At 37.9% G+C, this 17,353-nt stretch overlaps 1 protein-coding gene across 1 annotated transcript in view; it reads left to right on the top strand.

The window, feature by feature from the left end:
• PDK3 (pyruvate dehydrogenase kinase 3) overlaps positions 1-17,353 on the top strand; it is a 61,826-nt gene that overhangs the window by 11,641 nt on the left and 32,832 nt on the right. The window contains exon 2 of the mRNA XM_074604448.1: positions 11,265-11,406. Within this exon, the coding sequence (XP_074460549.1) occupies positions 11,265-11,406 (142 nt within the window). The remainder of the gene's footprint in view (positions 1-11,264; positions 11,407-17,353) is intronic.

Below are 17,353 nucleotides of genomic sequence, written 5' to 3'. Positions count from 1 at the left end.
TCTCACCAGAACAAAACACTAAATGTGTTTTGTCCAGAACCTCCTGTATGAAAGCCACAGAGCCCCTTTGCAGTGTAGGCCAGCGTCGATGTCCAGTACAGTGTGCACACCTGTCTTCTGCTCTCAGACTATTCCCTGCTTACATCTTATGAGTGTTAGTGGTGGAGGAGCTGATGTAGACTGAAGAGCCTCTTTTTTTTTTTTTTTTTTTTTTAGGGACTTCCTGCGCTTGGTTAGGGAGGGGGTCTTTGGGTTGTATGGATAGGTTGATCAGGAACCCGATCTTTGGCTTCTCCAAAGAACATTTTGGCTCTTTCCCTGTCATGTACTGTGGGGAGTACCTGTGATAAGGGTAAGACAAAGCCTAGCTGCTAAAACAGTTCATCTGACTTCCAGCCTACTCCTAAATATCCCTAAGGAAAGACAACTTTAGATCTATGTGTCTAAAAGAACAATACAGCCTGTGGGTAATTGCTTTAGTGCTTCTGTAGTAAACTGTATAGACCCTTTTGATTGCTGTGCTTTCTCTTGGCAAATAGTTTAAAATACTCAAAAAGTTACTTCATTAGAACTGAGTGGTACATAGTTAAATTATTTTTAGGTCAGGGAAGCTTATTTTAAAAAATCATGCTTTTATTTTAATTTGGGTTGTTCTATATAATAGCACATGTGTTACGGGCGGAGTGAATAACTTCACTTGTAAGACAGTAGTGAAATGTTTATTAACATAAAACAGTGATTTAACAAAGTTAGTAGTGAATGCGACAGTGTTTTATGAGATTCGATGCCAGGGTACACTTGATTATTTACTGCATAGAGGCCAGGGTCAGACAAGGTCTCAGGGAGACCCTCCCGTTGAGTCACGAGGTTCAGAAAGGACGCCCTTGCTTTCTGAACTCCTTCTCAGAGAGGAGTCTAGGTGCGGCTGGATCCAGTCCTAGTCCTAGACTTGGTCAATGGTTTATGTCTAAAGGATTATCTATGTGCAATCAATCCTTATATCACTTAGCTAAGTTTTCAAAGTTTAGCATGCTATTAGTCACTTACCAAGAATCTGTTGCAGCAAGGAATCTCTCAGCCTTGAGGAGAAGAACCTTAAGCGAGCGTCCCCACTCAAGGGGAGATCCTGTCGTGCAGCCCGCTGCCGTGCAGGAGAGCTCAAAGGGCTCTTGGGCTGTCCACTATTTATGGAGTAAGATAATTGACCTATAGCCATATTCTCATGGGAACAAGATACCTAGGTTCCCACTCCAGACAGTGTTTTGGTTATGTTGCCCCAGCCATCTCCCACAGTTCAAGTGCAACTCATAACAACTCCTGCTGATGGCCATGGCTTGAGCAGGAGCTGGGGGGGGAAAAAGAGGAGAGCACACCGTCACAACATGGTACTGGTTTACAGCTTTTAGAAGCGGTGCCTATTAATCCATTCCTCTTGAGAGAGGGATGTACATCTTCCCTTTAGTATTTTTGGTGAAAGGAAGCCTGTGGATTTAAGAGTTAAAATTAATGATTGCAGTTTCACTAAGAACTTGTTAGATCTACAGTGTATTGTGCATCTGTTAATTCCTTCTGTTTATCTGTTCCAGTGCAGTAGTAAGTTAAGCTGCTTTCCAGCACAATCAGTTTAATCCAGAGGACCATTTACTTGAAACAGGCTTACTGGAGTTCACAAGTTATATATCATAACTTACATTATTATTATTACCACATTATTTATTATTTCGTTAGTGTGTAGCTAATCTAATAATAAATGTAGTGATTTCATCCATGTTGAGCTGTCCAGTTGTGCTAATGACAGCTGTCTGACATTTTGTCCTTAACCTGCGTTTACATGAAAATGTGAACTGACTTTCTCTTGGCACCAGTGATATTAATCTGTAATTAATACATGTAAGATATAAACAAGCTGACTCTTTCAGAGATTTTGGAAATAAGTGGAGATAAGTGTATTTTTTTCTGTGTACAAATTGAAGAGTAGTTATACTTATTTAATTTTGAACTTTTTAAGTGGAAGTTTAGACCTTTGGCTTCGCAATGGGATTTGGACTGGTTGTTTAGGCAGCAGAATATAGGCTAATGCATTCTCATTAGTGAATGGTGTCCTGAAGCTTTCCTTTGGAATAAAAAGTAAATGCTGCAGTTGGCCTGGCAGTCAAAGAGTGCTTGAATCTGTTGTTAGTTGAATTGCATAAATCAGAAATGGTTTGTTAAGCTCGACTGTTTCTGTACTTCAGCTCCGGTAATTTATCCGAATGATGTGTCATGTGACCGTTGGAAAGTTTAACTGGAAAGCTAACTAGCATGTGAGCTGGCTGGTTTGGCTGCATTGAACACACTCAGCACTGAAATGCCACAGAGTGGAAATCAATGGTTGTACCATGTTAACAACTAAATTCTCATGTATGAACAGAAAAAAATTTAGATTGAGAAGACTCAGTGTAGCCATGTCAGAGCAGGCTTTCCCTTAAACTGCAAAGGTGTGACTAATAATGGGAATTGGACTGAAGAACAGAAACAAGCTCTGTGGGAAAGCTTACTTGCAGACTTTAATTCCTCTGTCTTTAACTGGTTTTCTGTCAGTAGTTAACAAAACTTAATTGTTCAGACTTTATAAAACTGAAACTTTTATTATAGTTCGATAAGTTCCAAAAATATTTTTATATTCTTAATTCTTCAAGTTTCATTTTTTAAAACTTCAGAGGTTCTCCCATTTCCTCACTAACATAGAATCAGTCTCTTAATATGCAGATCATACGTGTCAGTGAAAGTATGTCCTTAAAACAGGGCACTTGAATGAAAAAAATGTGGGGTTTGGTGGAAGTAGCCTTAGAGGGCAGTGATGAAACTTAGGCTGAAGCTTAGGTCTAGGATGTCTAAAAAGAGGCTGAATACCTAAGGTTAGTGTGGGCCATATCCTTAAATTCGGCCATCTGCTGGCTGCCTGTGTTGGAACAGCTGTGTAGGTTGTGGTTGCTATCCTGTAGCACAACATGGTAGGCTGGAAAAGGTAATCCACTTTCAACGTACAGCTTCATTAGAGGCAGCCTGTGGTAGAGGGTAAGGATCAGCAAGAGTCAGCATCTCCAGTTACGTTGTGTGTGTTCTTTTTCCCTTTGCTTCATCATCTTCATTGGGGTTTTACAAAACCCTGTCTTTTACCAGACAAACAAACCCTGTATGCTTTTTGTGGGATTGGCATTTGTAGTGGTTGGTGAGATAAATACCTGGAGAGTATGCTGAAAATGTCATTATTTCTATTGGGGAATAGGAATGTTTTTGGAGTTGGGGTTGTTTTGGTTTTATGGATTTTTTTTTTTTTGGTTTGTGTGTTGTTTGTGGGTTGTTGTAGCCACATTCATTGAGGCTGTGCAAGCATAGCTTGTTTGCCTTTTAATATATAGCCCATACTCCTGAAATGGTGCATAATCAGTGGAATTCATTGGTCCTTTCTTTAGTCCTGCTTTCCTAGCTTCAGCAGCAGATTATTAGTTTTAGCCTTTGCTTAGTCTGCTCTGATGCCTTGATCTTTTTGCATATTCTTTTGAAGATTTCTCCATCCCTTTGCTTCACTTTTTAGTGTGGGGTGGGGTTTTTTTGTTTGTTTGTTTTTTTGGGTTTTTTTGCCTGTGTAGGAGCCAAAAAGTACTCTGGAAGCTCAAGAGAAGAGGGTAGATATGGTTGATCACTCCTGCCTTCCTGTCTTTCTTCCTTTATTTTGCCCTAGATAAAAGCAATAGTAGTAGTTTCACGGGTATAGGAGGTGAAAGGCTTTTGATCTTGTTTTTATGGATTCTGAATGGAGTCCCTCCTCTCAGACATACAACAGGTGGGACTTGGCTGCTTTTGAGTCTTAAAGTAGTGTGGTATTGAATGTCTTGTCTGGGTGTTAGATGCATGGTCCACGGAGAGAACTAGACCTCTGTGTGCAGTGAAAAGACTAAAAAGAGCACTTAGTTTCTTCTTGTCTCATCGGAGATAAGCGTTAATACTCAGAAACTACAGATGCTTTTATGATGTGACCCTGGCAGTCCAGTACCTGCTAGGGATGTGATAGCCATATTAGGTTTTTGAAGCAGGTGACTTTGATCATCATCTATGAAGGACTACTACTGTAGTCTGTTCTCAAATGAATATTTCATGAATGCGGGAATCTGGCAGCTGAACTGAGGGCATTTGATAATGTTCTAGAAGAACCAGAGTTCATGGTCTCATGCTGAGTTTCTCCCTCTTCTGCAGCAAAATCAAGGTTTGTGTACAGCCTTCTGTATGGAACTAATCCTTTTGTAATCTGAATCTTGGGCAGCATAGTATAGCTCTAGCAATTTGTAAAATTTTTGCCAGAATTGAATCAGGGTCTGCTGCATGTGTGTGAATAGTCTCTACATTGTTTGTGCCTCATGTTGCAGAACGCAGAACAAAAGTTTTTTCTAGGTCTGGCTTTGCAACAGTTATCTAATTCTATCAGTGAGATGGAAGGAACTGAAAAAATAGCTGTTCAGAGACGGCACTGTGATGAATGTTCGTTCCTTCCAATTGAAAAATACCTCTTCCCCTATGTGCTACAGGCATATGATCCCTAGAGCCTGAGTGGGCCTTGTTATCAATGTTACATTTCTTTTACGTTTCTTAGCGCTATGGGGTAAAAGGTGAAAGAGAAAAACAGAGAAGAGATGAGCATATGTTCAGAGAAGAGTTGAATCCCAGAGAGAGGAAAATATATTAGTAGAGAAAACTGTCTGGAAGTAGAACTCTGCTCCTGAATTTCCTTTGGATTGAAGGTCCACCAGTGACAATACTGATGTATAACCCCAAAGCATTCCACTTTAATCTTTTCCCATCTGATGGTATTGCATTTAGAAGACTTAATGCATTCAGCTTTTGTGACCTGTGTTACCTCGAAGGGTCTGGATCATGTTTTATTTATGCATTTTCTTATCCATTTTTTTTCCCCTCTGATACTTGTGTAGTGGAATAAATGGCATGGTTTATTCTTGGTGTAAATGTCTAGCACCTTTTTACATCTAAGAAAATTGATTTTAATATTAAGTGCTACCTTCTGGGTGAACTTTTTATGAAATCTTAATGCCTTAGTGTTTTATTTAAATAAGTTTACTTATATTCTCTACTTAAACTTGAGCAAGGACAGTCAAATCAGTTCTTCATGCATGTCATACTTCACTGCATAAGCAAATCCACCATCATTTAGAGACATACTCTCTCTCACGGATGGTGACCATTCCAAATGCAGCAATTTTTGTGGAAGTACCATTCCCACTGTATTGTTACAAACCCTGGCTTGTTTCTGTCATGTAAAGCTGTTTATATGGAAGGTTGTCCATAGAATATTCTTCACTGACCTTAGTTTGATGTAAAGCCCAGGAGTCGCTCCTTAGATCCTTTTTGACTAGTGGTGTCGTCTCATTTTCACTGTGTCTATTGTCAGTCTGTTACATTGACTTGTACTTAAACAAAAGAATCTCAAGGTTGGCATCACAGTCTGTCTTCACCACTGGGTTTGAAGTGCAGATTTGAAGATGGCAGAGGGGAGGCCCTGAATGTGCTTTTCTATGTAACTTTTGTATAGCAAAAGTTACTGTTACTGGCTAGCCCAGACAGGTGAGATTGTTCAGAATATTGAAGAAGGTAGAGCATTTGTTGAACCTCTTTTTTTTTTTTTTTTTTTAAAACCTTTTTAAAGACCTGTTGTGGTGACACTTGACATTTCTTTTAGGTTTTGCGCTAGGTATGCATGTAGTAGTAATCATTTGAAATAATTTCAAGATTACTTCCTTCACAGCTATCTTGCTTCTTATCACTGTTTTCTGTCAAAGTCACTTCTATTGTGTAACTTAATTTACACCATCTGTGCTGTGCTTTTACTAACTCTGACTTGCTTCAGAGTTCTCTCTTTTTGCTTGTTTCTCTCCCTGTGCGAAACTGCACTGCTTTCTTTTAGAAGCTGTGGTGACTACCTTCTTCCTTTTGGCTCACGAGAGAATTAAGGCCACAAAGAATGTCAGGCAGTGTTCAGTCTAGTCTCCAGTTCACAGGCTGAATCAACTAGCTTAATGTAATTTCGGGTAGATGTCTTAACTTCACTAAGTAAAAGAGATGGCAAAAAAGCAGCATGTTGCTGTCTTACAGTGTTTACTGTCTGTGAAATTATGACTTGAATTTTCTGCAGTTTGAGCCTAATACTTGTTTGATCCTTGATGGACTGGGTTACTGCTGTCTCTGCTGTAGTGAACTGTAAGGCTTTAAAGAGTGTTGCTGTATTCTTTATTTATTTCTCCTCAGGTAAATCTACTCAGATTCGTTCATTCTTTTGTCACAGACTGTTTTACTGTTCTGGTCACCTGAATTTCTCCTTGGTCCATATAGCCTTTCTGAAGATGCTCAGACATTGATGTAATACTCCAGTTGAGTCTTACCAGTGTTGAGTAGAGCGGGTTATTTTCCATGTGCTTTTCCTTCATTCTCTTTGGCCAAATTCTGTGTTAAGCTGTAAGCATCATAGGTGTGATCTGGGAGTTTCTTAAACAGCTTGAAAATATAACTTTCATTAAGAAAAGTGAAAATCTAAAGCTAATCTAGCCTCTTGACCCTGAATTAAAATCTAGGCCCTTAGAAACCAGAATTACTTTACAGGGTTATTTTATACCATAAAGAGCAGTGCGCGGCTGCTTTGTCCTCTTCAGCAGAGTAGACCTATAGCAAAGAGGTAGTATGCTGTATGGTTTGTTCTTTATGTTGCTTTAATGTGATACTCCTCATTGAAGGAAACCTTTTTCAGCGCCTGATTTAAGAGTTTGGTCTGCACAATTTTTCCATTTAAAGCAACAAAACTGAATTATTGTTCAATTGAAATCAAGTATTGCTGTATTAAAACACTGGGAAATAAATGCTGATGGTGTGTGTGAAATTGAACCCCATATATCATCTGATGTCTTTCCTTTCTTCTTGGCTCTGTGGATAAGTGTTTCACTTTGAGTAGAGACTTCTAATGTTTTCAGATTCAGTTTTTTAAAAGCACGCTTTTAAAGAATTTCAGTTTTGTGTGTGTAATCTGCATTATCCATGAGGTAGAGATCTGTTTGCTCGGTATGTTTCTGGGTATATGAATGTGTATGTATAAAATAAACCTGATTCTGTCCAGTAGAATTTCCTTTTAAGGCTGTTCTGCCTGCATTAAACATTGATTATCAAGTTGGGCAGAAACTTACAATGAAGTATAAGTAATTCTAGAGATTACTCACATACTTAATGAAAGGGCAGAGTTTGCAATGTCTGTAATATAGCTGTTCTTCATTCTTCACAAGGGTATTAACAAAGCATAATATTGCTTAATTAGTCTGTTGAACTCTGACAGAGTTTTATCATCACAAAAGTCAGCACAGAACTTGTGAAAACCGAAGAAATTGCATTTCTGATGCACTTAGGTATCTAACAGGTTATGTATCTCCAAAGTTAAAATCTTTAACAGCTCAACAGTTTGACATGAGAACAATTATTTCTGATGGATTTGTATACCTCATTTGTTGCGCTCATTTGTTGTTACTAGTACTTGAAATCTAAATTTAAGTATTTGACAACTAAGCGGAGGTACATCATATATCATTACTGAGCCTATAAAAAGGGCTCTGCTACCTCAGTGTATCAGTCTTCATTTAAAGAACATTTATATATATTTGTATTGAAACACTCTTTAGGATGAAATGTTAACTTAGCCTTTATTCAAATAAACTCAGCATGAATAGAAAAGTTACACAGAAACCCTTAGTTATTAAAGGTGTAATATTTTTAACAGAAGCACATCCAGCATTCAGAGAAAATTGAATCTAAAACTTTGAAAAAGTATTTGGTGCTGTTTTTAATGTCAAGGTACTCATTTTACTTGGAAAAACATAGATAGAAAGAAAGCAAGACAAAAAAGAACCCTAATTAATTGCTAACAGTTAAACAAGAGTAGTGGACTATAAAAGAGAAGGCAAAAGCCTTACCGTAGGTTTAATATCAAGGTAAGAATGTTGTATGGATAATCTCATTAGAAACTTTTCTCTCTCTAGCAGTGTAGATTCTGTTTTGTCACTAGTTGAACAGTGAGGTCTTGCTTCCCCACCTTGGAACTCAGAGTCTGTTGCTGGCCATTGACAGCAGGATGGCTGTCTGAGGGGGACCCTGCATTTTTTGTTTCTCATAAGTCTTGAATGCTTTTCCTATTTATATCCTGTCTCTGGGAGAAAATATGCAGCATTTAACCAGTAGTTGCACTGATGCCTGTAGAACTACTAAAGACAGTAAATTTACAAATAAAATATGTAGGTGAAGCTTTTTCTTTATGCCAGTGATCTTTACATTGCATCATCTGACCAGCCTCTTCCACAGTATTCCTATAGTTCGGTGATTCAGTGATTTATAGGCAAAAAAATCATGACTTCTCAGAGTTAAAAATGAATGTTAATTTCATATAATTTAACAAGATAGCATAAAGCTGTATTTGCAATGTATTGCTCAGGTTATAAAAGCAGTGGGCCTTCTGTTAGTAATTTATAACAAAAGCTGTACTGCTAGTATATTATAATGACGTTAGTGTTATACTTCCATGTCATTACATTCTGCCTTGAAGTCTGCTGCTAGCATAGGTCTTCGGTTCACCATAGTTAAACAGCTCTCTGACACAGCACCCCTTGTTTCTGGAAATAACATTAAACACAGTCCCTGTTGCCTAGTGCAGTGTAGTTCGGACTAGGGCATAGGATTACTGTATTATTTCTTCCATTTGAATTTGAATAAAGGTAAGCAGGTCATACTTGTATTATTGAATAACTTCTTGGGGGGGCTGTGGTATAAATCAAAGAGAGATTATGCAGAAGTTTCACTTTCACTTTAACACTGAGAGAATGACTTCCCATTCCCTTGAACTGAAACTGATGGATTTAAACTGGCTTTAGACTATGGTGTTTAGGACAAAAGCCTGGTTCTGGCCATGTGTGTTGACTCAGCCGGAATGATAATGAAATCACGAAAGAATGCTGTATATTTTGAAAAAAGATGTAATAAATAAAGCCAACCAATGAAAAAAGTTATATCTGACTGTAGGTTTATGTGTATGATAGGCTTGTGTATGATAAATTTATATTAAGAAAATACCTAACTTAACTCAGATTTTATTTTTTGTACTTAGTAGGATGTCCCTCATTTTGATGAATGTGGTTGTACGGGTGTTGCTGTGAGGAACCGCAGCCAAGGAGTGTCTGTTAGAGGACGATACACTTCTTGCTTTAAAAGCTGAAGGATATCTAATTATTGCTGATCCTAGCGAGCAGTCATTTTCTCTTCCCGTGCACGTGCTGTTTGGCAAGCAGATAACTGACCTTATTCTAGAAGCTGAAGCAACTCTGTGGAGCGCATACTCTGACTGCATGCCCCAAACCAAAAAGAAGTACTGAAGTTATGGTGAAGCAAGCCTTCAAGCTAGGCAAGCTTGAAACACAACTTCCTTTCCTTTTCCTGTACTGAGCATGCAAAGGGACCCCAAAGGGCCCTGAACCTAAAACATGGCTGTACATTAGAGCAAGGCAACTGCTTAAAAAGAGACATTTTCAGAACTGCTGGGGTGAGACAGATTGAATAGAGATGTGTCCTCGCTCGTGGGAGGAGAGGAAGCGTGTCTCTTCTGCCAGTCCCGCTTTCCAGTCTAGCAGCTTTTATTGTCTGCCTTGCACAAACCTGGGGACTGTGTCTGCGAAGGGCCCCCATGCCCTTTCACAGCCTGTGGGTTCTTGTTCACCATTTCCTCATTCTCTCTCTGGGCTGTGTTTCATTCCTTTTGCTTTTTATTGCCTAGAAAATAGCTGAACTTGCTCTCAGTTACTCTTGGGAAGAAGCAGTCGTCATCCTTGTTCCTGAGGGTTTTTCCAGCCCAGAAATTGTAGGGTGAGCTAGTCAGAGAGTCTTTCCTGCGTCCAGTCACAGTTTTCCTGAAGACCTACTGTATACAACGACCTGTGAATAAAAAAGTGTCTGTCCTCTATTGTAGATGAATTGATATCTAATTTAATTGAAGAATTGAACTGTGAAATCATTACTGTGCTTCACAGAAGATGACAATGTAATGTCTTGTTTCCTTTGTCTAATTTGGACAGGGTGTGCGTATTTGTAATTGAAGATGTGAAAATGCAAATAAGTAAAATAGGTGCAAATGTTTGCTGGAGGAACAATAATAGCATTGCTGACACTAACGTAATTTAATGATCCACTGATTGATGATGCCTAAATGAGCGGGGGCGGGGGGAAGAAGGGAAATCCTAATCCTTCCTGCATATTCTCCCAAGCTTATGTTACGGTTTTGGAACTAATCCATCCATGCACGTTACCTATGCAAAGAAGGTGAAAATTCTGCTGTTCAGCTGATTATAATGGGGCTGTGTTAAGAAGTATCACCTTGATTGTGCTGGTTGCACTGTACTTGAGTCTTTCAAATTGCAAATTTCAGTGATTACTTGCCTAGTAGTGCTTTTAACACTTTCTGGTTTGCTTGAACATAATTTATAGCTCTTATATTATGCCTTCACTCCCAAATTTTGAAGGCGGTTGTACTGGTTATCGTCATAAGACATTTGCTGTCTTTCTAGACAAAAGCAGAATACTGACTGTTCATTACAAGTAAAACATGGGTTTATTTTTTTTTTCTTTTAATTTACCTGGACTCTTTAGAAATTAGTTTATGGTGGAGAATTCCCCCGCTTGTGAAACACTGCAAAATACAAAAATCAGGTCAAATCTTCCATCAGTGTCAAATCAGGTCTGATCTTCCATCTGAACTATTTGGACAAGAGTCGTAACATCTCATACTTTCAAATATTTGTAGTTTATAGTATTTTTAGTAGTATTTGTAGTCTGACCATTTTGGGGCCTTATTTCCAGTTAATATAAAGTCCTTGGTATTTTATGATTTTTATTTGTAGGACGAGAGATTTTTCTGTATAGGATTTTTATTTATAGGAGAGAGGATGAGATGATGTGAAATGAGGAAGAATATCAGATAAATGGGGTTAAGCTCTAGGAAGGTAAATGTATAATATGTGTCTTGGGAGTGAAAGGGAAGTGAAGGTGGGTACTGAAAGAAATTATTCTAAAATGGCTTTTATTTCCACAAGTGTTGTGGATTCTTTTAAAATTTTAAAACTTCTGGCACTGGCTAGTCTAAAAATTGATGTGCTGCAACAGACATCTGATCTGTTTTTTTTTCTTCCTTTTAACAGGTCGTGACAATGCATGTGAGAAGACTTCGTACATGTTTCTGCGGAAAGAACTTCCTGTGCGACTAGCCAACACCATGAGAGAAGTCAATTTGTTGCCTGATAACTTACTTAACAGGCCCTCAGTTGGGCTAGTACAGAGTTGGTAAGTTTTTAAAATAAAAAAAGTGGATTAAAAAATTAGTGTAAAACTAACACTGTATGTGTCGTTTTTCTTGCAACTCAGCATGAATTGTCTTGAACTGAAGTCTGGTTTCTGCCTAGAATTGTTTATAATGTGTACTTCTTGTCAAACTAAGTTTCATTTTCTTCTGTCTAATGTTAAGTAAATACTCTAATATGGATCTTAGAGATAAGAATTTGTAAGTTAGTCTTGTAAGTTAGTAACAGCATACTGTTGTCTCTCAGATAAGTAGAATCAGTCCATAACTTCCAACAGAGAGCTTTTTTAATATTCCTTACTGTATTGCACCCATGACTGCTCGAAATACTTGTTCTTTCTCCTTACTCTTCCTTTGTCAAAAATGCTGAAAGAAAACTTAAACCTTGTCTGTTCTTCTCATTGATAAATCTTTAAAAACATAACCTGGTATTCAATGGAAGTTATGGAACAGGGCAAAAATCTGGTGTCATCCAGCAAGTAATGTTCTCCATTGTAATAACTAGCATGTATCTGAAGTGTTCAAAGTCCTGTCATTTTTTCCACAGTACTTAACTTATAGCCTACTTGCATGCTCAATGAGGTTTGGAGACTACTATCTAAAAAATTGTTTTTTATGGGGTATTCGTTGTTTCTCTACCTGCAAATACTTGATCCAAAGAATTTATATAAAAACATATTTGCACTATACAGCAAATTTCCCTTTGTGAATAAGAGCTTATCTGTTAGGTGTATAAGTTGTAACTAATGTTGTAGGCTTCTGTTAATTTCAGTCATAGCCCTTGAGCCAAGAAATTCCACATTGACTACTGCGTTTGGTCTCATATTTGTCAAGCTTCAGATTTAGAAAATATAATTTAGGATATGTGGTATTGTGTACTTTGGTTTAAACATATTTGTCTATGAAAGGTAATATTAGCTGTCTTGAGGACCACTTCAAATGCAGTGATTAAGTGCTTCAAATAAATATGAATGCTGTGGAGCCACACAATAGCAATCGCTTTGTTGTTAAGTGGTAGCTTGCAAGGGTTGAAGGCTTGTATCATCTGTCTGATGTTACCATAAGCTGTTATATCAAAGGAAGGAACAGATAACATGCAGGCCTTCTAGGCTTTTCTGATCTAGGTGACTTGTGAAGCTGTCTTTAGTGAAATGTGGAAAGATAGGTGAATGAAGAAAAGGAAATAACTTCTCTGTAGTGACTCTACAGCATGATTCTTCTAGTCCAATTATATGTTCTGTGGCATGTGCTTCTGCCCTGCTAACACAGAGTCAAGCAACTTTTGGATCACTTCTGGCCAAGGAACTGAATGGGTGTATAGAGTGGATGCTCCCTTCAGAATTTTTGCTTAGAGGTTGAGGACTCATAGGATGACTTCCATGGCTACAATAGATACTACTGATTTTTTTTTTTCTAATTTTTATTTTTTGAAAAAAAAATATGTCAGTCTGGAGTGTATCAGAACATATAATGACTGTAAGATACTTGTCCAAATTGTGTATTTTATATGATAATGTGATTTGCACTATCACAGCTGTAGACTGATAGTTCTCTATTTAATGGTCCAAAATGTCAGACACTAACATCATGGAGAAGTTCAAGTGGACATCCAACACAGAGAGAGAAGTCTGAAATCAATGTTTGTCGTAATGTTCTTTTGATTTTGATCCTCAGTTAACTAACAGCTCTTGTGGAAAGGAATATCTTCACTGGGATTATGTAAGAATATTTTTTTGTGATCTTATGTCAGGAGTAGAGTCATAGAATCACAGAATGGTTCGGGTTGGAAGGGACCTTAAAGATCATCTTGTTCCAACCCCCCTGCCACGGGCAGGGACACCTCCCACTGGACCAGTAACAAAGTACCTGTAGCATGTTTTTTTTTCCTGATTATAGGACTTCAAATAACTTATTTCTTATTTTTTTTATTTAGAGTTTTTAAATTGTTTTTTAAACATTTACCTGTAGATTATGAGTCCTAGTGATACACTGATGATAAACCTTGGGAAAAATACAGCTAACTGTATCAGTTAGCTTTATTAATTTCAGTGTGAATGACCTTGAGTATTATGCAGCTATGCTGATAGCAAGTTTTGAAACATATTTATAATTTCTTAACCTAAATTTTAGACATATCTAGAGAGAGATACATTAACTTTATGCAGTAGAATAAATAAATATAAATTTAGTTGTGTTCACAAGTTTTGTGAACTTGTAAAATGAAGAAATCTCTTCTTGACAGACTTGTTTCATACTTCAAGAAAATTAATTTCGGGTATGTTTTCATGACCCTTTATTTTTACTATGCCATAGGTTGAGGAAGCTTGACAATTTATTAATATGCAAACAAAAAATCTGATGTACGTTTGCCACAAGTGAGCAAAGACATAATTTAATGCATTATTCACCTTAATCTGTTTATTTGCTAACTTTCAGTAATTTTCGTAGTCACCAGCATATTTATGATTTATTTACACTACCACTTTGCACTAGAAGCCTATGTTTTTATGTGCTTTTGGTCAGACTCCAAATCAGCTGGAGCTTTAAAATGTGAGTTCCCAGTTTATTCCTTAATGTCAGGATGCCAAAAATACAAAAAGCTCCTAATCTTTAAAGTGAGTTTTATTAAACTTCTTAATTAGAGTAAGGTGGCTCTATAAATAGATTAATTTGTTGGAGTAAGAAAACAAATTAACCCTGCCTACTGTACAGCATGGATCCTTTTCTGTCAGTCCCCTGTCCAGCCAGGCAGTGGCATTTTGGATTGCATTGAATTTAATAGTCCCTTACAGGTCCCTCGGGAAGCAACCTCATCTTGTCATTCTGGAGAATATGCTCCCTGCTGCAGGCAAACCCTGTTCTTTTCCCACTTCTCTAATCCATCTTCATGGTCAGGCTGTAGGCACTTTGCTTCCTGTACCAGGCTCTTTGACTGCACTGCGCTGCCTAGCAGATTTTTCAACGGATTGCTTGTTTGCTCTCAGGAAAAGGAGCTTTTTTTTCACCTTCCTTTCTGGGTTCCTTAGCCTGATGTGCGCAGCAAAGACGACAGGCAAAACAACTGTCCTTCCTTTGTGCTACTCACCTGCGCTTTTCTGAATAAAGCTGGCAGTACACAGAGAGTGAACTATGAACAAAAAAAAAAAGTTTTGCATTTCATATGCGTACCTGTTCAAAGGTAAAACATTAGCTCTCTCCCAGTTTGAGTTTATGACTTTGTTTATGCGTATGTTTTGCATGGAGTAGCAAGGGATGGAATAAAGTGAATCAAAAATACTAACACAGTTAATATGTTCTGGCTGTCAACTGCGGTGATTCCAAATAACAGACGGATGGACAACCAGAGTGCTAGGGATCAGCAGCTTATTTTCAGTTCTTCAAAATTAGCGGGCAACTTCCTAGTTCCAAAGAAGTGGACCTTTTTTAGGCCAGCTTTCAGAGGGCACTCTAGCTAAAGTGCACCACAGGTAGAACATTGAACATGTGGCAGAATTGCATAATACAGGATATGATCACTGATGTGATGAGAGAAAATAGTTACAATAAAACCTTATAATGGATAATGTCAGAGCTTGTAAAATATCTAAAGTAACTGTGAAGGTTGCACAACATGCTGCTTAGTCATGTCTAAAATTCATATTTTAATTAACCCTGGCCAAATTTCTCTACTTCTCTTTAGTACCTTTCCCTGGAGAAGGCTATAAATTTCCATTTATCTCCTTGGGAAGACCCATGTCATATTTAACCCCAGCTGTGAGAAAAACTCATGGGTTGAGATAAAGACAGTTTAATAGGTAAAGCAAAAGCCGTGCGCGCAAGCAAAGCAAAACAAGGAATTCATTCACTGCTTCCCATGGGCAGGCAGGTGTTCAGACATCTCCAGGGCTCCATCATGCGTAACGGTTACTTGGAAAGACAAACACCTTCACTCCAAATGTCCCCCCCTTTCTTCTTCCCCCAGCTTCATATGCTGAGCATCGCGTCGTATGGTACAGGGTATCCCTTTGGTCAGTTGTGGTCAACTGTGCTGTGTTGACACAACAAGCTGTGTCCCCTCACAGCTTCTTCTGCACCCCCAGCTTACTCACTGGTGGGGCAGTGTGAGGAACAGAAGAGGCTTTCATGCTGTGTAAGCCCTGCTTAGCAGTAACTGAAACATCCCTGTATTATCAACACTGTTTTCAGCACAAATCCAAACCATAGCCCCATACCAGCTACTGTGAAGAGAACCCTATCCCAGCCAAACCCAGCACAACCCATTAGAGAAATCAGTACAGTTTGGGGATTGATAATTGTTTTTCCTCTATTTCTTGCATTCAGACTGTGCTAACAAGATTGTGTTACCATGGAGATCAGTTTTATATTTTCCGTGCTTTGGTGTTAGAGAGATTCTAAAGGAAAATCTTAGTGAAATACCCATAGGGGAAAAAGCAAAGGTATCTTGCATGAGTTTAAAAAAACAAACAAACAACAAAAAACCCAGTTGCATGAGTTTAAAAAAAAAAAAAAACCAAACAACAAAACCCCCAGGAAAATCTGGAGTTGACATTATGGGCATTTACAGTGATTTCATGTATGAAATGTGCCATTCTAGGATTAGTACACTTGGCAGACTAACAAGAATTCAATCTACCTGGCAGTAATGAACAAAAGAACAAGGCTAAAGGGTGCTTGAAACCAGAGAGCTTGCCCAATGAATTGTAGTGTATTGTGATTAAAAAAATTAAATACCAGAAAGACAACAGATTTTTGAAGGTCATAGGCTCTGATTTCTGCTTTTGATGACTCACTGAAAATAGCAAAATATAACTGATGTTCTCTTTTTTTTTTTTTTTTTTTGTCTGTGCTGGGTGGCTTTTTCATAGTTTTGTGTTCTGTGTAGTTGTATTTGTTTACTAATAATATAGCAAATCATCCATTATTCTGGTACTTTTCTCCTTTATTCTAGCTGGCTGGTAATTTTGTGTGAGTGAAGTGTGTTTAAAACATCACAAAGTCTGGCTTTTCAGTGCCTGATAAATCCTGTAGTTACCACCTTCATTTATCTATATCTACACCCACAATTCAAATTAGGAGAAGATTCAAGGAAATAAATAATTATATGAAAGGGGAATGATCTTTTTTTACGCACACTAGCTGTTACAGGAATGAACTGCATTGCTGACGGCTCACCTTGAGGCAGATTGAACTGTCGGTGGTAGTTAAGACAGTGCTTTGAAATACTTATTACCGCTATCAGAGTTATAAATTTCCTTTTAAACAAGCATTGCTTAATTTCCTTAATTTTGAGCTGTTTGGGAGGGAGCGGGAGGATAAATGTTGTGTCAAAACTGTAAATCACAACCAGATAAAAGAAAAAGATGTACAGTGTTTGCAGCTCCAAGTTGTTATGTGGAGACTGATACACAGGGTATTATAACATCCTGGTTTTGGTGACATATAATGGTAGGCGTTGGACAGTAGATTAGATTCGATTGACTTAAGGGTACTTTTTTCTAGCTTTATTTAGTTGAGGGATTGGAAGAAATAGTAAAAGTGATGGAAGAAATTTGAATAATTTCGATTTGAAGTTAAGCTTTTCTCTGAGCTGGCCCTTCTGACTTGCTGGATACAGTGCTCGTGCTGATGAACTTCTAATGTAATTTCAATTTACTTTAGAGTCAGAAATAGACATCTAAATATTGTAGCTAATTCTATCTGAAGGAAAAGCATTCCATAGTTTCTCCATCACCACAGAGATTAAAGAGAAATTACTTAAGCACACTTATAAATTTCCTTAGTTTAGAGCATTTAGTTTGTGTAACTTTCCTTTGTTTCAGAAACTCTCAGTTCCTCATTGGTGCTATGTTGAGCCTGCAATGACCTCAGAAGCTGTTCTAATTGTGCTGAAGACTGGTGACCATGTTTGGCAGCTTTTTTCTAGTTGAGACC

The sequence above is a fragment of the Larus michahellis genome, chromosome 1 (assembly GCF_964199755.1).
Source record: "Larus michahellis chromosome 1, bLarMic1.1, whole genome shotgun sequence".
Taxonomy (NCBI): Eukaryota; Metazoa; Chordata; class Aves; order Charadriiformes; family Laridae; genus Larus; species Larus michahellis.
Note: the sequence above shows the minus strand (reverse complement) of the source record. Positions and strands in the feature narration are given on the sequence as shown.